Source organism: Ambystoma mexicanum, chromosome 11 (genome assembly GCF_040938575.1).
Source record: "Ambystoma mexicanum isolate Mex_15411 chromosome 11, UKY_AmexF1_1, whole genome shotgun sequence".
Classification (NCBI taxonomy): Eukaryota; Metazoa; Chordata; class Amphibia; order Caudata; family Ambystomatidae; genus Ambystoma; species Ambystoma mexicanum.
In genome coordinates, this window is record NC_090934.1 from 1,337,515,899 (window position 1) to 1,337,542,878 (window position 26,980).

At 43.8% G+C, this 26,980-nt stretch overlaps 1 protein-coding gene across 1 annotated transcript in view; it reads left to right on the plus strand.

Moving 5' to 3' along the window:
* UNC13C (unc-13 homolog C) overlaps nt 1–26,980 on the plus strand; it is a 1,404,640-nt gene that overhangs the window by 52,250 nt on the left and 1,325,410 nt on the right. Inside the window, exon 2 of the mRNA XM_069624856.1 lies at nt 14,505–17,736. Within this exon, the coding sequence (XP_069480957.1) occupies nt 14,757–17,736 (2,980 nt within the window). The 5' untranslated portion in view covers nt 14,505–14,756. The remainder of the gene's footprint in view (nt 1–14,504; nt 17,737–26,980) is intronic.

Genomic DNA, 26,980 nt, shown 5'->3' on the forward strand with positions numbered 1-26,980 from the left:
TTGCTGCTTTGAAACAACAGCTTTCCCTGTGAAGAGGTTAGGCCTGCTGCCCAGAAGCTATTTTTTCTGCTGCTCTCTGGTTAATACCCCACTCCAGTTTTGGACATTATTATATAGGGGCACTTTTCATAGCCTGAATGTATGCATAGATGTTCCTCGTTTTCAAGACTGCAGGCCACAAACAAGTGGACAACATCTTCCCCATGTGCACATGCAGAGCAGATTCACTGACTGGAAGCAGTATACCACTCAGAATGTGGATTAGTGGATGTGCTGTGGGGGAAGAGTATGAAGAGGCATCCCAGATTCACAGAGGGGTGTGGTTTCGTCTGTGGCCGTTCTTGCACTTTTTCGCCTGTAAGTAATATACTCTGTCAGAAACAAGGAGCAGTGGAATACACAATGCTGCCATGGGTTGCTCCAAACCACAGGCAGCATCTTCAGGCAGGAAAAGAGAAAAAATATTCATGCCTAGCAGGAGCATTACTAGTTTTTTTGTTTACTTTTCCTGCTCCCCAACCAGTCCTCCTTGCATTAATAAAGATTACATAATTGCAAATGTGCATTCTGAACCATCATGGGTAAAGGGCTTTCGCCAGAGCATCAGTCCTTTTTTTCGATCGTAGACTACATACAGTGAGATTGCATATCAAATTAATAATATTTCAATGCTTACATTTTTGGAGGAAATTACTTTTGTGACCAGAAAAAGGAATTCAATAATTTGGTGAGGATACAGGTGGAATTCTCCAGCCTTCTGTTTTCCAAGACTGAAAACCAAATAAAACAAATAAGCATTTGTGTTTGTAAAAGTGGTCACATGCACATGGGTGACTTGTTCAACTGAATATGGATATACTGTAAGCATGTTTAAAAATACTCTGAACCTCTGAAACAGGGAGTCATATTTAAATGAGAGTAATGAATGCAGTATATAAATTCCTGCCTTCCAAATGCAACAGGTATTTTTGCTTCTTCTGGACTTCAAGGACAGAAAGGGCTATATTGAGACACTGGCTGTTTCAAATCCATGCACCATGGGTGTTAAGTTTACCAATGCTTACTGTAAAAGGTCAAGAGTAAGACTCGGACACCGTGGCATGTTTGTTGGTTGCTATAGACTTTTATTTCCAGAAAATAATAAGAAAGGTTGGGGAAAATCATATATCACTAATCCCAAAAGGGGTTTCCCTGCCTCAACAAAACTAAGGACCATCTGTGTCAGGATGTTAAATAAAAGAACATCCTCCGCCCTGTGTCCATGAATCCTAATCTGCCTCTTGCACTCTAAATGTAATGTAATGTGTACAAGGAGGCTCTGAAAAGCTATATGCTTGTAGCTTGCTACAGAGGTTATCAACATAAAAGGTTTCAAGTGCAGAAAACAAAAGAAATACGGGGTTCTGCCAGGAAGGGGGTCTCCCCTCTGCTAGAGTCCTTCTAGCAGTTCAAAGTGTCTCTTTCTCAGATTTTTAAAATATTCACAAGGGCATGAGTCTTCTTTTGAATTTCCTTCAAGCATGTGATTTCTTTACAATGTTACACTTTGCCCACTTTCTACCCCTGGTGTTTTCTTCTGTCAGGGTTTTTGTGACTTTCTCTTCAATCCTTAAAAGGGGGTATGAGTCTTCCCTTTTGTATTCACAACTTCAAGTTTATTTGCCTTCACACTCCTGATTTACTCCCCTGCCAGGATATAGCTTACTTCTCCTCTCACTCCTGGTTTGCTCCCTTGCCACGATATCACTTTACTTCCTTCTCACTCCTGATTTGCTCCCTTGCCATGATAGTGTTTCACTTCTCACTCCTGGGTTACTCTCCTACAAGGATATTGCTTCACTTCTCACTACTGGGTTACTTCCTTGCCAGGATATCACTTTGCTTCTCACTCCTGGTTTACTCCCCTGCTATGATATCACTTTGCTTCTCACTCCTGGTTTACTCTCAGATTCTTTTTCAACTCTGTCTGTATGATTAACAGTTCCCCTTTTACGGTTGTGGGCTTCCGCCTCACTTTCAACAATGCTCACATAAAAATAGTTCCCTACTTTGGAATACTGGGTCACTGACTCGTCATTAACAATGTTCTCATTTATATCAGTTCCTTTACTATTTTCATTGACTTTCTCTTGCATTCTCAGCATGACGCAGCATTTGTTGTTAGGCACCCTGCTCACCCATTTTGTCTCCCTGGTCTTACCGGGCATCTCTGGCAGTCCTCGCGTCTCTTCTTTGGCACCTCGTTTGGTCTGCTGACTAGGCGTACTTCCTGTCAGCTGGTCCGTCTTCGCTCTGGCTTCGCTTGCTCCAGGCAGCTGCTGCTGCTCCCGGTCACCAGGCGGTAATCTGCTTTCGGTTCAGTTCCTCCTCACACCGTCCGTTTGGGCCTCCGCATTGCGACGCACAATCCCATGGTTTCTGGCATCCTAGTCGGCACTCACATCGGTTGCCGGCGGCCTCAGACTCTCCTGTCTCTTGGCCTGCTCAGCTCTATTCCTCTTGTGTCCCAACCAACTCTGGGAGGCTCGAATCTCTTTCTGGGTGAGGGTCTGTCTTTTTGTAATCTCCCAGTACCTATTAATCTTCTACAAACACTAAAATGCAATATCGCATACCTGCTTCCTTACTCCATCCCTCTTCCTTGTCTTAGTACTGTCAAGCAGAGGGAAATGCAAATAAGGTTGGTGATTGGTTATAATTGAAGATTCTATATTTGCATTACAAGAAACTATACCAAAAAGTTGGAAAGGCAAATGGGTATCAATAAGAGATACAGGTTAAGGGTGATTCTGATCTAATACTTTTGTTCTGCCCCTCTGGAATGTGTCCTCCCTTATGTGGTCCTCCCTCAGATAGCCACAGTGAAGTAGCTTCTGCCTTTCCCTGGCCACGTAAGGGAAAGTTCCCTCCAGAGAATCAGTGACAGTAGTGCTAAATTCGTCACAATACCTAGGTGTCTGGAACCTACCCAATTATTTGGTATGTGAGAGCGGCTGGCTGGTGTTCCTTGCACCTAGAGTGTAACAGAATGCCATCGGATGAGGGTAGGATAGCCTGAGCTTTTTGTTATTTAATAAAAAATGATGCAGGCATTTCTGTTACTAAAAGGGTGGTCTGATAGTCAGGCTCATCCTTTCAAAATGTTCTATTCCAATATTATAGTGTGCACATGTACTGCAACCATTCTCATGGCATCGACAACCCTTGCACTTCGAATGGCAGAGAGCAGGCTGAAAGGTCGTCTGTGCCTCTCTGACACCTGGAGGGACACAGTCACTGCAGTCAGCTGTAGCATTTTAACTCCTGCACCTCTGATATGAATCACAATAAATGTCTGACCTCATCAGTCTGGTGGCAGGTTCATCTTTAAATATAAGCCATGCCTGGTTGTTGCATGGTGACTGATAAGAACATACATGAATTTGATATCACACCTCTGTCAACTCTGTGAACACGCCTCAGATGTGACGGGCTGTTGTGTATTGACATTTGGGCTGAATGTCACCATAGCTCCCTTGAGCAACAATGGCCAGGATGCTGTAACACTCACCTGGTATCCACGGGTACGTCACTCAGCCTGTTCTGACCTCTTACAACCTCAAACCCTTCCCTGGAGTCTACTCGACTGGAGACTGGGCCTTGTTTTCTTAGAAAGTGTGCTCTCCGTCCTGCTTTCAGCGCAGGGGTGCTTTGATTGATGCGGGCTCGTTATCTAACTTCGTTCCTTTCCTTCCTTAGATGATGGCCGGTGTCTGGGGATGGCAACGTGCTGCTGAGATGAGTAGCGCTGAAGGTGAGTGAGAGCGCGATGCAACCCTTTCTTATTTGTATTGAACTGAGTTATTTTTCTGTGTCTTTTAGGTGCCGCGACGTTTTCAGCGTGGATGCTGGTTATGAAGAAGAAATGCGGTGCGTACGCGTGGTATGTCTTTTCCCTCTTGCAGATGGATGATAAGTTCCGGAGACAGAGTTCCCCCAGAGCGGCTGGGATTCGGGTAAGCGTTTGAAGCTCGTACAGTCTTTAAAAAAATAAGCAAAGATTTGCTGAATGCTTACTAATGCCTTTTTTCTGTTCTTTTCCCTTTTCCTTAGGAAGCAGCGTGCCGGGATGGGAATGACACCACCGAAGATGCCCGCAGAACAGAAGGAGTGATGAATGATGGGCAGAAGCGCCGCAAGGTAAGGCTGTTCCTAAGGGTGTTCTTGTTCTTGGAGGAGCTGAGCGCAGAAGAAAGACGCCGGCCTACTGGAGACCGATCCGAACACGCTGAGTTCACGCTGCAGGTGCAGAAAACACAACGCATGTTTCTCAGCCTGGGCGTGGCTTAAATAGTCTCTGGGTATCCCAGGTGTCTCTGGGCTGAACCACATCCAAAGGACTAGACTGCACATGCAGTTCTGGGAACCGAAATATGTGGGGGCATCCATCTTGTCCCCATCAATGCACTACAAGTCCAATACCCAATGTTATCCTATTGGAGTGAGTGAGTCTGGTGCCACAAGCGCCAAGTCTGACTCCAAGTGGATCTTTGGCAGGATGGAGAGGCTGCTGAGGGCCATGTAGGTGATCCTGGCCTGGCTCCAGCCTGACATCTTGGAGGGCTGGGGACATAAGGGGCAGGAATCATGACTGCACTCCCCCCCAAGGCCCCTCTCAAGGTGGCTCTTCTGTCTGGTCTTGGTTTGTTTGGATGGTTTTGATGAAATTGTCTAAGCAAGCGAGGTGCATGGATGTACTCACAAGGCTCCCATGTCCTGTCTTGTGGACCATACCCTTTCCAGTCTACTAGGTAGTATAATTTGGATCTGACATACTTTGAATCCAGGATGTCCTTGACTTCGAATTCTGGCTCCCCGGCGACTACTACTGGCTGTGGTGGCGTTGCTACCCGGGTCCCAGGTTGAACAGGTTTAAGGAAAGACACGTGGAACAAAGGATGAATCTGCATGTTTGATGGCAAAACTAGTCGGACGCCACAGGATTTATCATGGCGGTGATGTTGAATGGACCCAGGTATCTTGGACGGAAAGTTCGGGTTCCTTTAATGGACACGTGTTTAGACGCCAGCCATACTTTGTCTCCCACTTGGTAGTTGGAGGCCTTTGCTCGGTGTTGATCAGCAAACTTCTTTTGGCGATTCTTAGCTTGAAGGAGGTGTTCAGCTGCCCTTTTAAAGGTTTGAGAAATGGTTGTGTGCAAGGTTTTGACTGCTGGCATTTCCAGGGTTGTAGGAACGTCCAACTCAGAAGTATGTGGGTGCCTGCCATACATGGTATAAAAGGGTGTCTGCCCAGTGCTGGTGTGTAGGGAATTATTATAAGCATATTCAGCTATCCATAATAGTTCAAACCAGCTTCCTTCAGCTTGGTTTAACATGCAACACACATACTGCTCGAGCGTCTGATTTGTCCTCTCAGTTTGACCACCGTTTGGGGATGGTGATTGGTGGATAGCCGGATGTTGATCTAGGCCATAGAGCAGCATTTTCTCCAGAAGTTAGATACAAATTGAGTACCTCAGTCTGAGATCAAAACTGAAGGAAACCCATGGAGCCGTATGATGCCTTCAAGAAACACCTTTGCCAGAGTGGAAGCATTTGGGAGCCCCTTAAGAGGAATGAAATGTGCCATTTTTGAAAATAGGTCCACAACCACAAGAATAGTGTTAAACCCTTGACTGGGTGGTAAGTCAGTAATAAAATTGAGGGACAACGTGTGCCAGGGTGCTGGTCGGATTTCCAATGGTTGTAATAGCCCAGCCGGTTTCTGCTTGGATGACTTGTTTTGAGCACACACTTCACAAGATAGGATGAATTGGATAATATCTTTACGCCACGTGGGCCATCAATAATTTCGTTTTACCTTGGCTAGGGTTTTAGCGATTCCGGGGTGGCCCTCGATCAAGGAATCATGATAACCGGACATGACTTGTTATCGTAGTTCTTGGTTTGGTAAGAATAAACAATTCCTCAAGTAGGGCAACTGATCTTTTATCATGTAATGTTCTCCTTGTGCACTCCACGCTTGTAATTGCTCCAGACTCATCAGGTTTTGGATTTCTTCATGTAATTCTTTCTGAGTTATGGTTGCTGTGATTCCTAGGAGATTGTCACTCGGGATGATTGCTATTGGGTCAGGGGCCTGATACCCTTGCTCTTCCACCCCCATACGGGAAAGGGCATCTGCCTTCCCGTTTTTCACCCCTGGTCGAAATGTAATTATGTAGTGATATTCAGCAAAAAAAGGAGCCCAGCATAGTTTTCGTGAGGATTGGGCCTTTGCCGCTTTTAGGTACTGGAGGTTCCGGTGGTCAGTTATTACGGTGATTGTGTGTCTGGCGCCCAAGAGGTAGTGCCACTATGCCTTAAAGGCTGACTTAATGGCCAGGAGTTCTTTGTCTGTGATAGCATAATTGAGTTCAGAGGGTGTGAATTTACACAACCAGAAGGCAACAGGGTGTAAGTGGCCCGTTTCAGGGTCCTTTTGTGAGAGGACGTCTCCCATAGCCATGCTTGAGGCGTCCATTTCCACCAGGTATGGGAGATCAGGGCGAGGGTGGTATAAGATTGGGGCAGATGTGAATCTTGATTTGAGTTCCTGGAAAGCTTCCTCGGCTTCTGTTGTCCACTGGAACTTTTTGTTGCTTTTCCTTAGCAATGACATGGATGCACGATTTGCGAAAATCCTGGGATGAACCGGCAGTAGAAGTTTGCAAAACCCAGCATACTTTGAACCCCCTTGAATGAATTTGGGGATGGCCATTTCAGGATAGCATTTACCTTGTGTACATCCATTCGGATTCTATTCGGGCTGAGAATAAAGCCCAGGAATTCCACCTCAGAGACGTGGAATGAGCATTTTTCGAGCTTGGCGTAGAGCTGGTGTTGACGGAGTTTCTCCAATACGGATCGGATGTGTTTAATGTGGTCCTGCTTTGATGCGGAATATACTAGAATATCGTCGATGTACACTAGAGCACAGACATCAATCATTTCCCGTAGGACATCGTTCATGAAGTATTGAAATGCTGCAGGCGCGTTGCAAAGGCCAAAGGGCATTACTTGATATTTGTACAAGCCGTATTTGGTGCAAAAAGCGGTTTTCCATTCGTCCCCCTGTTTTACTCGAACAAGGTGATATGCCCCCCCTCGGGTCTAGTTTTGTGTAGATTTGGGCATCTTTGACTTGATAAGCAATTCAGGGATCAGTGGCAGGGGGTAGTAGTTTTTTTACGGTAATCTGCTTCAGTGCGCGATAGTCGATGCACGTTCTCAAGTCCCCCTCCTTTTTTGGTACGAAGAATAGAGGACTGGTTGCTGGAGACTTAGAGGGACGGATGAACCTGTTGGCCAGGTATTGGTCAAGATAGGCCTTCAGGTGCTGGTTTTCTGGTTCCGTGAGTGCGTAAATTTGCCCACAAGGGATTTGTGCGCCAGGTATCAGGTCAATTTGGCAATCGTATGGTCTATGTGGTGGCAGGGTATTAGCCTGTTCTTTCTGAAAGACATCTTGAAAGTCCTGGTATTCACTTGGTAGGGTGCTGATTGCCACAGTCGCAAGCGTGGATGTTCTTGTGTCTATTGGTTGTTTCTCTTGGCGATAACGTGTGGGCGCAAGTCTCGGGAAAGGCCAATTCTTTTGCTCGCCAATCGATTTGAGGATTGTGAGCTACCAACCATGGCATTCCAAAAATCAACCGGAACTGTGATGCCTTAATGAGGTAAAAAATGATAGATTCTTGGTGTCCATCCTGGCACAGAAGGGTTAAAGCTGCAGTGCATTGGGATACTGGACCAAAATCTATTTCCGTACCGTCGACAGTGGTAACAATTTCAGTGGTTGATTTAGGGCGTAACGGAAGCCCCATCTTTGCCGCAAGATCCTGGTCGATGTAATTCCCAATGGCTCCACTGTCAATGTACGCTCTTACTGCGTGCATCCGAGATGGTTGTTGGTGATTGATCAAGACCACAGATAGTGCAAAATGGGAGCTCTGTAGTTCACTTTCTTTGCTCGACAAGTGGACCCCTACACTTGCCGGCTGGGGAGTTTTCCGATTCCTTGATGGTATCTTCCTTGTCCGTGGCTCCTACCGTCCTCCTCGGTGGCTTCACAGGGCACTCTTTAAGGAAATGACCTGACCTTCCACAGTACAGACATAACTACTGCTGTCTCCTTTTATCCCTTTCTGCTTTAGTCAAGGGGGATCTGACCCCCCCCGAGTTGCATTGGTTCTCCTGAACCTTCCGTTGTGCGGGCAATATTGTCCTTTGAACGCACATACATAGGGCGAGGGTCCAGTCTGGTTCGATGTGCTCTTCGGTCCTGCAACCTATGATCCAGTTGAACAACAAGGTCAATTAATTCTGAGCAGTCTTTCGGGGGTTCACTACTTGTGCGAGAACATCCATGAGCTCCCCCCGCAATCCCTGATGAAATAACGTGGTTCTCTTCTCCACTGGCCATTCTGCTTCAACTACGAGTCTATTGAATGTATGTTAATAGGTCTTGATTCCCCTGGTGTAGGGGCAGAAGTTCGTTGTCTAATGCCTGCCCATGAGTACGACGGGTGAACAGCTTTTCCATCTCCTGCTGAAAGCCCCTGAAGTCATGCACCAAAGGATCGTCTTGGGCCACAAAGGGTACAGACTAGTCCGCGGCGCTACCACTCAGGTAGGATAGTACAAAAGCGACCCGTGATTGGTCATTCAGAAAGGCCCTTGGTCTACAGAGGAAGTGCAGGCGGCACTGGTTCATGAACGTTGCAAACCTCTTGGGATTCCCCGTAAATCGTTCGGGCAGGCCCAAAGGAACTGCCCCAGGAAGGGTTATCTGAACGGGATTGGCTGATGGTGCTGGCATCGAGGGCACGCTTCCCGGCAATGGTGCATGCCCTGCTTGTGACTGGAGAAGTTGCCGGCTTAAATTATCATTGCGTTCTTTGGCTACTATCAGCTCTCTCCTCAGGGTGTTGGTCTCCTGCCTGGCTGCATGTACTTCGGAACGTAGGTGCCCCAACATGTGGGCTAACTGGTCGGTGGCTGACGATTCCATGATGCCCAGGTGGATTTTGATGTGAGGCTTTGTGTTCTGTAACGCTCACCTGATATCCACGGGGACGTCACTCAGCCTGTTCTGACCTCTTACGACCTCAAACCCTTCCCTGGACTCTACTTGACTGGAGACTAGGCCTTGTTTTCTTGGAAAGTGTGCTCTCCGTCCTGCTTTCAGCGCAGGGGCGCGTTGATTGATGTGGGCTCGTTGCTGCCTAGTTACTTCACTGGCAAGAGTCCGACAGGTAAGTATAATGAGTCTTTTGAACAGTTCTCTAACTTCGTTCCTTTCCTTCCTTAGATGATGGCCGGCGTCCGGGGATGGCGACTTGCTGCTGAGATGAGTTGCGCTGAAGGTGAGTGAGAGCGCGATGCGCGATGTGACCCTTTCGTATTTGTATTGAACTGAGTTCTTTTTCTGTGTCTTTTAGGTGCCGCGACGTTTTCAGCGTGGATGCCGGTTATGAAGAAGAAATGCGGTGAGTAAGCGCGGTATGCGGCGCCTCTAGATGTTTGCACGCTAACCTGGAGTGTCTTTTCCCTCTTGAAGATGGATGACAAGTTCCGGAGACAGCGTTCCCCCAGAGCGGCTGGGATTCAGGTAAGCGTTTGAAGCTCGTACAGTCTTTAAAAAATAAGTGAAGATTTGCTGAATGCTTATTAATGCCTTTTTACTGTTCTTTTCCCTTTTCCTTAGGGAGCGGCATGCCGGGATGGGAATGACACCACCGAAGATGCCCGCAGAACAGAAGGAGCGATGAATGATGGGCAGAAGCGCTGCAAGGTAAGGCTGTTCCTAACGGTGTTCTTGTTCTTGCAGGAGCTGAGCGCAGAAGAAAGATGCAGGCCTACTGATCCGAACACGGTGAGTGTCACGCTGCAGGTGCAGAAAACACAAAGCATGTTTCCAGCCTGGGCGTGGCTTAAATAGTCTCTGGGTATCCCAGATGTCTCTGGGCTGAACCACACCCAAAAGACTAGACTGCACATGCAGTTCTGTGAACCGAAATATGTAGGGGCATCCATCTTGTCCCCATCAATGCACTACAAGTCCAATCCCCAATGTTATCCCATGGGAGTGAGTGAGTCTGGTGCCACAAGCGCCAAGTCTGACTCCAAGCGGGTCTCTGGAGGGATGGAGAGGTCCTTGAGGGCCATGCAGGTGATTGTGGCCTGGCTCCAGCCTGGGCTGGGGACATGAGGGGCAGGAATCATGACAGATGCCCCTACCTTTAATTCTCCAGGAAAAAGTAATGCACCTTTTCCAGTGCATGGAAATGTACTCCAGTAGGTCTCCTGGGAATGGTGTTTCGGAGACAGCACTAACACTACAAAGCAAGCCCTATGCCAGGGTGCTGCTCACTGAAAAGCCTTTGAAGCTAGCAGGAATGACAAGTGGGCATGGGTAGGAGTAGCCCGGGAGGGAAGGTAGGCCTAGAGGAAGGTCCCTCTATCTTGCTTTCTGTTAGGATTATGTTCACTTTCCTTTCCCATTCATTTCCTGCAAGTAAGGCACTCATGGTGTGATATCAGCAGGAGAAAGGCAGTTGTTACAGGGGTTTTGGCACTTAACTAGAGGCTTTCTTTGGGTCACTCACAGTGGCATGTTGCCTGTGAAAGAAGAGGGACTCACAATCTTTAAGTCTTCTTTGGTCACCATGAAGAAGAGGATTACACTTGTGGACTTCTATTGGGAGTGCAGTCCATTCCAGCGACCTCTGCCATAGAGGTCAAGACAGAAGGCATTCAAGGCAGAGGAGAGCTCTGTTCCGTGACCATCTCCTGGGAACAGCACGGCTAAATAGCTGTGGACCACTTCACTGGAGGTGAAGGGAATACAGTAGGTGCCAGCCAAGCTCCCTGGAGTTGGATTACATTAGGACGCACCTTATCCTGGAGTTCCTCAGTTGGGACTCCCACCAAGCAAGAAATCACAGAGCAGCTGTAATCCAGTTTTACCACTTGGACCATCTTCGCGCCGTTTCAACCATGTTTGGTGTTCATCAAGCTAACACAGGACCCATGGTGCTGACTTATGTACTGTAGTTGGTACTTCAAACTACTTACCTGCATCTTAAACCTGTCTCAACACAGCTCCCACCAGTAATGATCACTGCCACCTCCGCTGGAGTGCTGACTAACCATTGTGGAATCATCTAATTTACTGTACTTCTGGATTGCATGAATAAAATCTCGTTCACTTTTGGGACCACAGGTACTGTTAACCCCCATTCTCTGCCATGTTCTTAGAAGACATTTTCTTGAACACTGACATTGTACAGCAGCTTACATTTTCTGTGTTTCTTGCTTGTATTTTTAGTCAGTACTAACTATACAATTAAAAGTCTATATTTGTATAGATTCTTCATTGTATATAATAGGTCGTACCCATCAATTTCTTGCACTTTGAAAGACTGGGAAACCTACCCATTAGGAAACTACTTTAAAAAGTACGACGAGCTGCCGTGATCCTTGAGATCACAACGTGACCATCACGCGATTGAATAAGCCGACCAGGCAGCAACACCACCATGCATAAGTGACGCTATAAACAGAATTCTGTTTTGTTCCTTTGTAAGCAGGCAGACAGGCTTCTATTTTATAGAACTCGAGAGCTAGCTATTGCCATAGCAGCAAGGTCATTTAGCAAAGGGCACTGTTGTTTCCACTTTACTATTTAAAGATACCCCACTTTCTTTCAATTTGTTCTTTCCATTTGCCATTTGTTTGAAAACGAAGATGGAGGCCATCTCTATTTTGGTTTCTGCTTTATAAAGGTTCACATTTAGGTGTTGCAAATGGTGACATTTCATACATTTAGTCTTGGCCTCCTTGGTTTGCAGCCCCTTTTGTTTGCACAGCAACTGGATCAGTCCAATAGCCTCTACAGACCCAGAGATTATTTTTAAATTGTGGCTGCATGTTATGCAAACAATAAAGTATGAAATTTATCACCACCAAGTCATGGGGCAACGGCCTCTAAATTTGTCAAATCCACAGCAACGCTATTAACATATCACTATCAGTATCAGTATCACTGATCAGGCTGTGGCCTGGCTGACCTCTTTCCTCTCTGATCAACCCTCCCAGATCCAACTTGGATCCTTCCAATCATCTATCTTCCTCTCTACGTGTGGTGCTCCCCAGGACTCTAACATCTCGCCCTGGCTTTTCAACCAATACCTGGCAACTCTCGCCCACTGCATTGCCATTTTCTGCTCAAATGTCCAGTGCTACGCTGACAACACAACTCATTTCGAGGCTGGCCTCGGCCCCCTGCTCTCTCTCTCTCATCTTTGATTGCCTAACTGCCATTCAAGATTGGTGTGCCGCAAATGATCTTTGTCTGAATGCCAGCAAGACGGAGATCCTCCTCATCGGCACACCTTCACATCCTTTCCCCTCACTCTCTGTCCAGGTTCCCTTGGCCCTCCTCCTACCCTCACCTGTAAGGCTAAGAAACTCAGGGTCATCTTTGACTCCACCCTTTCCTTCTCCGCCCACATCCCTGAGGTCTCTAAAAAGTCAAACTTCCTACTGCACCTCCTCAGAGGTACTCTACCTTTCCTCTCCTTCCCCGCTTTACCAGAGCTTGGGATACCAGAAGCTCATGGTATCCCAAGCTCTGGTTCTCTCTAGGTTGGACTATTTTAACAGCCTCTTTCTAAATCTACTTGCCTCTACTCTTCGCCCTCTGCAACTAATCCAGAACAGGACTGCGAGACTTGTCCTTGGCCTCAAGCCCTGGATTGTATCCCTCCAGCTCTGAAATCTCTCCATTGGCTCCCAGAGATGCAAGGATTACATTCAAAACCCTCTGCATTGTCCACAAGGCTTTCTGGGGCCTGGGTCCAAAATACCTTCAGCTATCTCACCGCAAATACCTCCCCTCTCAAGCTCTTCGCTCCTCTACCTGTAACACCCTCAGGGTCAGTCGTTTTTCAAAGAAACAAACTGGCTGTAGATCTCTGTCTTTGGCTGCGGCCTCCCTCTGGAACAGCCTCGCAGCCACTCTAAAACTTGAGGAGAACCATCTCCCGTTTCGGGAGCACCTCAACACCTTCCTATTTTCTTCTGCCTTTGCTCCCCCTCTCCCCTGCTGATCTGTTCTCTCTTGGCACCGTGCACCTGGCCACCCTCTGTCCTCCGGGCCCATGTACCTGCTCACCCTTCCACCCTGCCACACTCCCGCACTGCCTCCGGGCCACCCCTTGCACTAGGGTCTGTATCTGTACCGATACAGCCCCCCCCCCTCCCTTTTTCTTCCTGCACTTATCAGACCTACCCTGTCTGCTGCCTTAAACCTAGCACTTGCAAATTGCTGGCTGCACTACCACTGTTTGTTGCCTTTACTATTTATTTATTTATTTATTATTATTTATCTGTTTCTCCCCTCCTTCGCACTTTCCACTTCTCCCCCCATCCATGCAGTTTTCCCCTCCCCCTCTCTCATGCACTTGCGCGTTCTCAATGTCACTGGGCCTAGTAAGATCGCTGTTTTGTTCTCCCTGTTCCCCTCCCTTGCCTTGTTGCGCTCTGAAACACTTGTGTACGAGCGCGATAGAAATAAAATATCAATATCAATACATTGTAAAGTGTTGGGGCCCGGACACAGCACTAGGCACAGCCTTGTCAAGCTGGAAACACTCAGTTACTTTGCCTCGTATCACCCACTGTATGCCTGCATATGTAACCTTACAATTGCATGTAATAGAGTTGGTGGCAGGGGGCAGTAGAGTTGGTGGCAGGGGGCACCTGAAGATCTCAAGGTTTCCTGTCGGTGAGATCTGGGACTACAAAGAAAGTTCATGGTTTCTAAATAAACTGTATGACCTGCAAAAACACAAACTTCAGAATTGATGAAAATAACCGTAAAACGTGTTCTATGGTAGCCCAATCCAGCCCGCAACCAGCCTGTAAGTGTGAGATCATCAACCCCCGCAGGTGCCATTTCTTGAATCAATGTTTTAAAATCTATTGCTGAGCCTCTCAAACCTGTCAATAGGTGGTTGACCTGTCCCTGTCTAGCTACAAATCTTGTACACTGTATTAGTTTCAGCCCCGAATACAAAGTGGTGTAGACCACGAGACTGGGTATCGAACTCATAATGCTGCCAAAGGTCTTCTTTCCAATACAAGTGCATTTCCCCTGAGCTATCTTCCCAATCTGTATTAATGTAATTAATATTAAAAGGCACAATGAGATTTATAGAACTGAACAAAACCTGTGCCTGAGAAGTAATTTGAAAGTATTTTTGATCTGGAAAATGTTAGGTAATATTATGATTTTGCTTTTGTGTACATTATCCATTTTGCATAATAGAGATGATAGTTTCCATTGTAATTTAATTAGCATTGCATGGATGCCTCAATATTTGAAAGTGCTACTGTATCAATGTAGAACGATGCAATGCTGAGATTTGAATGATAATGCAATGCCCTCCTTTTTAGACACAACAAGGAGCCATGGGTGTTCGAGGAAGATGCTACTGTGTATGTGATACTTCCCTGAGATTTGGTTTCTTCTAACACAACCATACATTTACTTTTTTGTCCTCTGACAAAAAACGGATTGCTAGCCAACAGTATTGGCTAATTATTGCCTATGAAACCTGGACAATCAGTGCTGGTGGAAATACAATAACCTTCAGAATTTAAAGTCACACATTCTTCCCAAGAAAATATTGTTTTTAATTGTCCTCCATGGTTTCTGCTCTCCTTAAAAACCTGATCTTATCTTGCATATATAAGATTTTTAAAGGAATGTTTACAAAGAAATTGGGAAATCCAAAAAAGGACAATTGTCAAAGCAAAAAGGATCAACATAATTGTCAATTTGACCAGCCCAAAAATCCTAACATTTCAAATGCTATAAAAAGCACTGTTAAAAAGATAGCCAATTATCCATCTGCACGTAACCTGTCAACTGGAGAAGACGCAGGAAAGAAAGAATTCTCTCTTTCTCCGACATTTAGTTACAGAGTGGCCATAGCCAATGGGCTAGAAAAGAGTATTTGTGTTGACAATAATAATGATGACACACTTCAAGAATTATCTTCAATTGAAAGTTCATACTCTGAGTCCTTGAGTGAAACTAAAGGGATTAGCCAGAGTAAGCAGTATACATCCCACACAATGCCAGTGCGGCGTAACAGGAAGAGCGTGAACAGTCTTGCACCATCTGATGGAAGTTCTGAAGGGGAACGCACCTTGCATACTTTAAAACTTGGAGCCTTAAAAAAGTTAAGAAAATGGAAAAAAAGCCAAGAGTGTGTCTCGTCGGATTCAGAAGTTAGTACGTGGAAAAAGACATGGGGCCTACGTAGCAAATCCTTAGATCGGGCTGCTCGTCAACAGAAAGCCAACTCGGTCGAGCCTGCCTTCAGTTCAACAGGATGCATTAGCCAAACCCATGATGTTATGGAAATGATCTTCAAGGAGCTTCAAGGAATCAGTCAAATTGAAACAGAACTCTCAGAACTAAGAGGACATGTCAATGCCCTTAAAGAATCCATTGATGAGATCTCTAGCAGCGTTGAGGTTGTGCAGAGTGAAATTGAACAGTTGCGTTCAGGGTTTGTACAATCTAGACGAGAAACTCGAGACATTCATGATTACATCAAACAAATTGGTCACCAGGGGAACAAACCTTGTCTTAGATTTTTAAATGTGCCTGAAGAAAAGTGTGAACATTCAGAAAATCTTGTTTACAGAATATTAGTAGAGAAAATGGGGTTTGCAGATGCACAAAGCACCATAAAAGTGGAATTTGCCCATAGACTCGGACAGCACAGAGACTGTCCAAATGCAAAGCCAAGGCCGATTCTCGTATACTTTGAAACGCCTCAGCAAAGGGATTTAATATTAAAAAAATGTTACAAACTAAAAGGCACAGGGATTGGGATTTCAACTGATATTCTTACTCATGGTATAAAGGTAAGAAAAGAAAGAGGACTACCATCTTCCCAGACATATGAAAGCATGGACATTAAGCATTCAGCTCTTGAGCAGAAATCAAAAACAGATGAATGGGAATCCCCTGAGGACAGCGACAAAGAATTGGAACCCGACATAAACAGAAATAGTTATGCAATAATTTCCAAGTCAGCCTTTCAGATTCAATCAAATAGCCCTAATCATGGTGAATCTGCAGAAAACAGAAGTCTTGGCAGGACCATGGAGGATGGTACTTTTTCAAATAAAGCAGCCTACAATGAACTTGCCTTTGATTCACTGGGATTTGAAAATCCAGAAAAGCAAGGGAAGCCCTACTACAATGACATGACCCCACTTTGGCATTCGCAGACAGATTTTTCAACCCCCAAGCTTAGTCGTTCAGAATCAGACTTTTCCAAATTATGTCAGTCATACTCTGAAGACTTTTCAGAGAACCAGTATTTTATAAGAACTAATGGAAGCTCATTAATGTCTTCTTCAGATCGTGAGCTTTGGCAGAGAAGGCAGGAGGATGCATCATCCAATTGGTATTCGAGCTCGCAAGATCAGCATTTCAGTCAAGAAATTCAGCTCTATGAAGAACAAAATGAAGTGGAAAATACTGAAACTGTTGACAGTGGCGTAAGCAATGGAGTAATGTGTATTTCAGGGGATAGAAGTCATTATAGTGATTCACAGCTTTCTTTACATGGAGATCTTTCACCGTGGAAGGATTGGCATCATTTAGAACAAGGCACAGATTCAGGACTTGATGTATCGATGCAGCAAGGTTATGTGTATAATGCCAATAGTCCTTCAGAGCAAGCAGTGGTAATGTATACAAAAGACTTCAATAACTGTCAACATATAGACCTTCAGTACGAAGCAGAGAACTTTAATTTTGCCCCTGATAGCAATTCTCCATCCTGTCCCAATCTAGACAGGGAATCCGATTGCCAGTGGGTCAGCCATTACGAAAATTTCCAGGAAACTCATTCGGACAGTTACCAGAATTCAAACAGGTTGTCCATGATGTATCGAAGCCAGAGTGAATTACATAGTGATGACTCTGAAGATGCGCCACCTAAATCATGGCATAGCCGTTTAAGCATTGATCTTTCGGATAAGACCTTTAGTTTTCCTAAGTTTGGATCCACGCTTCAGCGTGCAAAATCAGCCTTGGAAGTAGTCTGGAATAAAAGCACTCAAAGTTTAAGTGGGTATGACGATAGCGGTTCCTCATTGATGGGAAGAATTAGAACTATGTCACAGTCTACTGCGAATGAGTCGAGTACCACCCTTGATTCAGATGTTTACACGGAGCCTTACTATTACAAAGCAGAGGATGAAGGTGACCTGAGCGAAACGACTGCCGACAACGAAACGGACTACGTCGAAGTAATGGAGCAAGTTCTTGCAAAACTGGAGAACAGAACAAACCCCAATGACACATTTGATGTTGATCAAGTGGAAGAAAATGAAAATTCACCTTACGAAACCCCATACACAACAGAGCAGAACGAGGAATATGACATCCCATATGAGGACTTAGTTAACGATGAGGCATTGGAGGCTGAAAGTGAAATTGTCCTTGAAGCGCAGGTACTGGAAGATGAAAATCAAAATGTCCCTGAAAAGCCAAATGATATCCCCAAGAAAAAGAAAATACGTCCATCTTTTAAGGAATCTGCATTGAAGGCATACAAGAAGCAAATGGCAGAGCTGGAAGAGAAGATTCTTGCTGGAGGTAAATTTCATTTGTTTTTTTTTATGCTTTGTTTGGGGAATAGTGCGAACGGTCTTACGCCTGTTGGTGGCTATTTTAAGGGTGCGCTTTATTCACAGCTAGCAACTAGCATGGCAATATGCCTAACACGTTGCTAAAGTTAGAGACTACCAAAGAACATGAGAACACTGTTTGTGAAAACGTGACTGTGCATGCAAACCCTTTGGATCAGAGGTCGATTGCAAGTCAGAATGCATTTAGTAAGCTGATGTTTGCAGAATACAGGTTCAGCATTTGTGGCCAGGAATACATGCAAGTAACACCATGCATTTGAACTTAATTTGCCCTTTACATATACATAACATTTTAAAATTAGAGAGGGTTTCACTGGCAATAAAAAACGCTTGATGAAGTGGTAAAACAGCATGTTTCAGGATGTTTGCTTTATCCTTTGATTAACCCGAATGTTTCTTAATGTGAGGTATGTGAACATGTTTTTGCTTTTTTAAAATGACTGAAAAGCTGGCCGATTTCATGTTCCAATAATACTTTATCGAGCTGTAACATTGAAATGGATGTCGGTAATACGCTTATCAATTGTTTAAGTATATATTCTGCTATCAGTAAATGCTTCAAATACTGACCTTGCTGCACTGTTTGAATTTGCAAATGTATTAGAAGTATAAAGCATGTTTGTGTGAGAAGCTGTTAAGTTTCAGAAAATTCAGTACAACCGTTTTGTTCTGATAGGTCCAACTAATCAAGAAAAAACCGGAAGACCGCTATAGTAACCATTCAAAATATGCTTATTATGATTTCTTTGGCTCATGGCTCGCACTTAGGTGCCACCTGGAAGAGCCGAAAGTAATAGTATTGCGTTCAGAGAGTGGAAAATGGCACCAGTGTTTAAATACAGTGGTTTGGCTTCATGCGCTGGTTGAACACACTCCTTGGCTGCTGATTTGTTAGAAGCATTGGTATGTCTCTTCCTAATATGCACTGTGACATTCGTATTGGCTGCTAATGGTGTCAGTCTTCTTGCAAAGTGACAGCCGTTTTATTTTCTCTTAACATGTTTCTTTTGCCCATGGAATGCTTTGCTAGGAGAGATTTATGGTGGCTTTTTGCCCTGTAAGGCCTCTCTTCTGCAACCTGTGAACAAGTGCTTTCATCTCAACTATTGGTGACCTGGATTTAATTATTCATTGTTTTGCTCCGAATAGCATAAACAACACTTTGACCAGTAGCAACGTGTGCAGAGTGTATGACACAGGGCAAGACGTGCTCTTTATTAAATAAACATGTTTATTGCATTTTAGATCAAGTTTAACACAAGTTTAGGGTTCGTAAGTGTTGGGAGGAAAAAGGGGGGATGGGCAGCAAACGTTGCCTGCTTCAGCATGAACCCCCAACTGCTTGTCTTTGCCCTCTAACTTTGCTTGAAAGACTTTTTATGAATTGGCCACATTTTAAAACAGAGTTTTTTTTACAATGTCCCAATTATCGTTGGACTCAGTCTGGTTCTGCTGGTATGTCCAACTGATGATCCTGCTATTTGTGTCCAGTTTTCAGGTTTCCTAAACCCTAGTAGATGAATGTTCTCAGTTCTCTAATGGCAATATACCTTATGCTATCAGGTGGTGGAGGGAGCTGAAGGAACTCACCCAGGATGTCTTTGTGGTGGCGATAGCCCCTTTTGGCTGAAAGCTTGTTGTCACAGATCCCATAGTTGAGTTCCAAAGGTTCCCTCATCTGATGGGCATCACCTGGATCTAGGATCCTGTCCCAAAGGCACACTCTCTCTGACCCCTGCTACACTACTATCCTTGACCCCTGTCGAGATTGCATTGTCTTGTGCCTCTTGTTCTCAGTCTGCCCTGGGCTGACCTGGTCTGCCAGAAGTTCGTGGGACACTTGCTCTCCATTAGTATCCAGATAGAGCCAAATGTATGGTGTCATTATACAATAGAAATTAAAACATTTAGCTTTAAAGTGTATGGTGATGAGGGGGGTTGGGAATCTTGGCAAATTAGGTAGACAATTATAGTTTGTGGTTGTTTGACAGTGGTCAGTGTGCAGCTTCAGTGAATTTAGATCATTCACTGCAGTGAGCATCTATGCGTTCATTTTCAGGGCAGGAAATCAAATGGGATAGTGAAATAGCCCAGTTGGATGAGCACTTGATGATTAGAGATTTGTAAGAGGTCACAAGTGCAATGTTCAGTGTTATTGCAATAGGTGTTCGACTCACTAAATAATAGCTGGTTGCTTTATATAGTGCTTCATCATCTAAGCACTGTAATTTCAAGTGCTAACATTGCTTAGCTCAATGATACTAATTTTGTTGACATTGGTTGGATAACAGGCAGAGTTTACTTGCCAGGGTTGGAAACGTTCAAGTTACACATATGTGTGCAGTGGGCGCTGTAGTCTAGTGAGCTATCTTATCTGTTTCCTCTTTTCAATGTAATTCGAATCTAATGAGCAACAAATCTATACACTCCATTCATAAACTAATAGAAAAAACTGATCTGGAATTTGAGTAGGATGTATGGTGTTACAACAGGCATGGTTTGTTAGCAGACCAGATGGCTCTTTTTCATCTGCACATTCTGGCTATATGTAGTTCAATATCAAAATATATAATATATTGATTCTGTTTTATCACTTAGTTCTATTTTAGGTATCTTTCTGGTGTGCGCCAACTATGCTTGTATGAAGTGTTATTGAAATAAGACTGCTTCACATTTTCTTTAATGAACGTAATTTTGTCACTTTATTTTCTCTCAACACATGTTTCACTATGTGTTTTACATGGATCTTCAGGAGAAAATCCAAAGGCAAATAATATTTCATTTGTAACAGTACAATCAATCTCACATTTTCATTTCTTATAATATGAGCATATTGTACATTTATTAGTTCATTACTTACTCTTTCCTAAGTTCATTGTAGTATTTGTTTTCTTAGATTTTGTTTTGTTTTGTCTCCTTTGCTGTTAGTTGTCACAGCTGTCAGAGATCCTTGAAAAGATACAATCGATAATTTTCTTGAAATTGGTAATTCGTTTCATTACCTTACTTGAAATTTGAAACACTTTTGTTCTGCTTTCAAGGTATTTGTTACTCTAAGTGTTAAAGTTGTTAGAAAGATGCTATGCTGTTAATCCTTATACTATTAAGTTTAAAGACATATCTTCTTTTATCCGCCATTAGTTTTACTTACAATTTATGTAGCACAATGATTACTGATTTTAGCTTCAATGAGTTGTAGCTGAAGATAGTTTTACTCTAAAGGTTATGTTTTTCAAGAAGTGCCTAGCTTTCCTATCAAAATACTAGTTTTCTTACCTTCTTGCTTGAGGGGTGTGCTTGTCTCCTCAGTCGCCGATCCGCGAACTGAAGAGAGAAAGAATTTTGTGGCATAATACGCGATGATGTCATGATGTTTTTACGTGTTGCGGCCATTTTGTTGTTAATGTTTTTTTGTTATGGAATAGCAAGTGCGTACTTATTTGTGCTACCTTATTGGCCCAGAGCATAATTGATTAATCTTATATAAAATTACCAATCTGTTTGATTATTTCTATTGTTCCCCCTACTAGTTGCCAAAATCTTATCAAGTTTTTATAACAAACCCATTTCTATAAAGCCATCTTCTGTAAAGTAGCAGACCGGGTAATACTCACTCTTTAAAAGTATAATAGATTGCTGACATTCAATATAACAAAACAATAATGGTTGATATCAAGACAAATAGAATTGTAGTCATTGGAACATACTTATACCCACTTTCTGTATGATAACAGACTGGGTAAAGACACTTGCAAAAGATATTATAAATTGTTATCAATCAGTATTTCAAAATGTTTATAAATATAGCCAATAAAACATCTCACTGTCCGAGTTCAGGCCATGTTGCATGTGTCAATAAGGCAAAGCTATTGGGCTTCTCTTTTTCTCTGAAATGCTTCTCCGTCCACTCCTCTCATTGGTGCCGTTCCTTTTTTTAATCCAAAGAACTTTATATTTTCTCTGTATTTTTCTTGATGTTTTTCCCAGAAATGTATAGCCATGGGATATCTTGTATCTCTGTTATTGATTGCCCTTAAGTGTTCAAGCAATCTTAATTTCAACACTCTGTTTGTGCTTCCTATATAAAGTTCATTACACACACATCTTGTGCAGTATACTACATATTTGCTATTGCAATTTATATATTGACTTATTTTTTTAATGTTACCATTAGGTAGCTTGAAATCTTTTTTTTCCATTTTCCATTTTAGGACAAATTTTGTGGTTGCCACACCTATATACTCCTATTGGTTCCTGTAGGTTAAATAGGCTGCATACATCTTTCAATTTTTCTGGTTTCAGGAAGCTTGGACTTAGTTTCTCTTTAATGGTAGGTGCTTTTCGAAAGGTAATCTTTGGTTTTTCATTTAGATGTAATATCACTGATGATAAAGTAAATCCAAAGCTGGAGAGTACGCCTAGCGGATGGTTTAAATACAAGACATTTCTCATGTCATATGGCCATTGGAATGAGTAGTATAGCTCAGTGGCAATGCGTTTGTCTTGAAAGCAAGACGACGCAGAGCAAGACACAGGTTTGCATCCCGGGTCAGCGCTTAAAACCTCTTCAGTGTTAAGCGTGTTATGAAAAAAACAATTATAATTATATTCGAATAACATTGGGCTGATTAGAATGTGAAATCCTTTGCTAAACTGCAGAAGCTTGCCCATGTAATTTCCTTTTCTGTAGACCATAGGAATAGGCAACCTAACCTGAACGTAAGGTATCGCCAGGGCATGGTTCTGTATGTATATTTCATGGAACAGCTTCCACGGGTGTAGGAATGGCACTTCAGCTTCCTCTCAAAGACGTTAACAAAACACTGGTCTTTATCATTCTGAAAGGGCAATGGTCAGTGCTGCCCTCGTCATCAGCCCATGCCTTCCACCCCAGAATGAACTTGCTCTGACCTAAGGAAAGACATTTGATATGATTGCCTGAGTGTCTGAGGGGGACGACAGGACCCTGTAAGCTACCTTGACTTTGAAGGGTGAATTACTCCCATAGTTAAACAAACAAAAGTAATTGGTAAGCCTGTGTTTTTTATCATCACAAATTGTGAGGTAACAAAGATTTGTGTATACTTTGAATTGCTAGAGGACACTAAAACGTGCAATAGTCTTGACAGATTAAGGTACCCATATTTTGAAATGAAAAGTAAACTTCAATTGCAGTAAGGTTCATGGTACTGCTACTTAAGAAAACAATTGAGTTGAGGACTCGTCAGTCTGGTAATTTTATTAAGCCACTCGACCTGTGGATCTAATGCCTGCTTTTGGATATTTCAAGGCCTAAATGTCTTTTCCCCATGCCAGCTCGCACAGAAAACAGGTGATATATTACCTTACATTTGGTCACTAGCTCAGGAATGTGAATGCATTATTGAAATATTTGATGCTGCTCCTAGTATAGGATTGCAACACTTGAACATGTGAGGTTGTAACTTAGATGGTGATTATACTAGGCATTTGAGGCTTCAATGGAGACAGGATTGCTCAAACCTATTGGCTATGGTTATACTTGTTTTACTTGGGTGCAGTGGGTGCTGTTTGAAAGAGACTAGTAGACAACCACTTTGAGCCTAAGAAAAAATCAACAGAACCTGTATATATTTATTTCAACTAAGAATACACGTACCATGGCATAGACAGTAAGCATACAAGCTCTTTTTACGTTGGAACAACCTGTGTTCTTTGTACAAGGAGGAGCTTCTTAATGCTCTCCGGTTCAACTGCTGCCGTGCATGAAAATAATACTTACAATGCACAACTAAGTAAATGCTAGTACTTTGAGAAAAAAGCATGGTAGACCTCTGTATGGTCTCAGATCATCTAGTGTGCACATGTATGTGTTTGTATCCTTAGTGGTATGTGATAGAGAGCAGACACATTCTCAGCACAACCCTGACAAACCCATTACATGCATTTAAGTAATCAATGGGCGCAGATATGATTCGGAAGTTGTAGCGGTTAGTGACTCAGTGATGTTCTTCACATACCCTTTTGGCAGACAGATTTCCATTGTGGCCTTTCGGCTAGGGCTTGTTCAAATTGAAGTCTCTTGGGGTTCTAGCCTGCAAATTCCTGCCTAAAATTAGGACATCAATATGTGCCCTCCTGGCAAAAAAATGACCACATCTTCAGACAGGTGCAAATGTCTGTGGTACTGAAAATGATAAAGAAGGCTTTGTATAGGAGCAGATACTGCAGAGGATCGCCTTCCTGACCATTGAAAAAGTAAGTGGTAAGGTCCAAGGACCAAGGTTCTGCACTCTAATTCCACCGAGGTGTATACAGCTGTGATAGGTTGATCAAAAGCAGGATTCATTTCCATGGCAAATGCTTAATGGAAACTGGTCCCACCCCGAATAACTACTCTTGCAATTCTCAGTTGGATTAACAAATCTGCAGAGATGTGTTAATCTGAACCACCACTTGAATGATGACAGGCTGAAGGTGGGTCTAAGGCCTTGGGCCTCAGGTGGCAATGGGGACATTGAGTGTGGAGCGTCTCTAATGGTTTATGCCTCATCCGAAGGAGCATGCTTACTCTATCTGCAGGGACTTGCTTACTCTAGCTGCATTCCTCTTGTGGTAAGCATGGTACCAATGCTTCAAAATCTCCAACCTATGCCCATTTGACCACCATCCTCTGTGGTGCATATGTACGTTTGGTAATCCAACTCTGCTGGGGCGTACCACAATCGTAGTTGCAGACCTTTCATGCACAGCACAGATTTATTTTCATTTATCGGACCTGATAACTTTCTGTGAAACCCACCATCCTGATTTAGGTTTGTTATGGCATGTATGGGTCTTTGCCCAAACTCACAAAATTAATTTGGCCTACAAATACAGGCTCCTGTGTGTGGGTCCCTCTCAATTGACCCTGGGCATTACAGCTCACTGACTTTAGGCAACTGTTACAACAGGCGTGATTAATGCTAATAATTTGGAAGGGACATTCACGTTCATCCAGTGGCAGCATTTCAAAATCGTCCACATAGGTGTAAACAAAAACCACCCAAAGAACCGGGGGTAAAGTACAAAGAGATTTCTAACATCTTAATTTTATTATCCTAAATCAGAATATCACCCAAAAAAACCTGCCATAAAAACACACTGCAAAACAGAGGGGGGTCTGGGAAACTCTCTACCAGCACGAACACAGCCCATTGACTTGTTCTTGGGTGGATGGCCCCTGGGAGAGTTTCAACCAAGTATTTAGCTCACTGTTCTTTTCACAGAGAAGAAATTTCCCCACATATCAGTCTTTGTCCTGCCCAGGGGCAGTCCAGCACCGAAATGCTAGGCAATTCTCCTCTGAACAAGAGTACCACAGCAACCCCATACACGTGTTTCAACCTTGTTGGGCATCATCAGTGAGGTGAAGCTGCGCCCCTCTAAGAACAGTGAGCAAGGGGTCCACGTCTGGATTCCCCTGGTAACTTAGGGTGAGACCCAAAGTTACTTAGTATGCAAAACAGACGGCGGTCTGGGAAACTCTCTACCAGCACGAACACAGCCCATTGACTTGTTCTTGGATGGATGGCCCCTGGGAGAGTCTCAACCAAGTCTTTAGCTCACTGTTCTTTTCACAGAGAAGAAATTTCGCCACATATCAGTCTTTGTCCTGCCCAGGGGTAGTCCAGCACCGAAATGCTAGGCAATTCTCCTCTGAACAAGAGTACCACAGCAACCCCATACACGTGTTTCAACCTTGTTGGGCATCATCAGTGAGGTGAAGCTGCGCCCCTCTAAGAACAGTGAGCAAGGGGTCCACGTCTGGATTCCCCTGGTAACTTAGGGTGAGACCCAAAGTTACTTAGTATGCAAAACAGAGGGGGGTCTGGGAAACTCTCTACCAGCACAAACACAGCCCATTGACTTGTTCTTGGGTGGATGGCCCCTGGGAGAGTCTCAACCAAGTCTTTAGCTCACTGTTCTTTTCACAGAGAAGAAATTTCCCCACATATCAGTCTTTGTCCTGCCCAGGGGCAGTCCAGCACCGAAATGCTAGGCAATTCTCCTCTGACCAAGAGTACCACAGCAACCCCATACACATGTTTCAACCTTGTTGGGCTTCATCAGTGAGGTGAAGCTGCGCCCCTCTAAGAACAGTGAGCAAGGGGTCCACGTCTGGATTCACCTGGTAACTTAGGGTGAGACCCAAAGTTACTTAGTATGCAAAACAGAGGGGGGTCTGGGAAACTCTCTACCAGCACGAACACAGCCCATTGACTTGTTCTTGGGTGGATGGCCCCTGGGAGAGTCTCAACCAAGTCTTTAGCTCACTGTTCTTTTCACAGAGAAGAAATTTCCCCACATATCAGTCTTTGTCCTGCCCAGGGGCAGTCCAGCACCAAAATGCTAGGCAATTCTCCTCTGAACAAGAGTACCACAGCAACCCCATACACATGTTTCAACCTTGTCTTTTTTTTAAGCCCCCTGCTTCCAATGTCCTGGAAGCGGGGGACACTCCCGCAACCCTCGTTCCCATTATAGTGAGAAAGGAGAGCGGAGGACACCCCCGCAAGCCCCGTTCCCCTTATTTGCTATAATGGAACTGAATGGCCCATTTGACCAAACTTTTGGTTGTACAATCATTTCGTACAGCTTAATTTTGGTCAAATGGGCCATATGGTCAAACAAAATCAGTCAAATTGGCCAATACCTCGAGAACATGGGCACATATCAAAAAAGCTTTCAAAAATAGCAAATAGCCGAGTTTATTGGAGTGTCTGTAATCTGTAATCAATATTTCAACATGGGGTTGTAATGCTAAAACTTTATAATCAGCCAATCCATGAACTGTCTCTTTTTCCAGCCAAAATGTGTTGTAGTCTCCCAAATATTTGTATATCAATCCATATTGTATCACTGTTTGCTCCTCCCCAGTGTCATCGTTTTTGGTGAATGTTTTCATTATCATGATATAAATGTGATTCCTATCTTTTTCTGAGGAGACTCTATCTATGCAGTGAACAGTATGGTCACCATGCCAGCATTGATTGAAAGGCTGCCTTCTGTTACTGTTGACGTACTGCTCTGTCAGAGATTAGAAACAAACCATTAACCACACTTTTACAAAGGGACATGGACACCTTAGGAACAATGTAATGTCATGGGTAATAATTACCTATAATATTAAAGTGAATTATCAAGCCAGAACAACGGACGAGTAAAGTGTA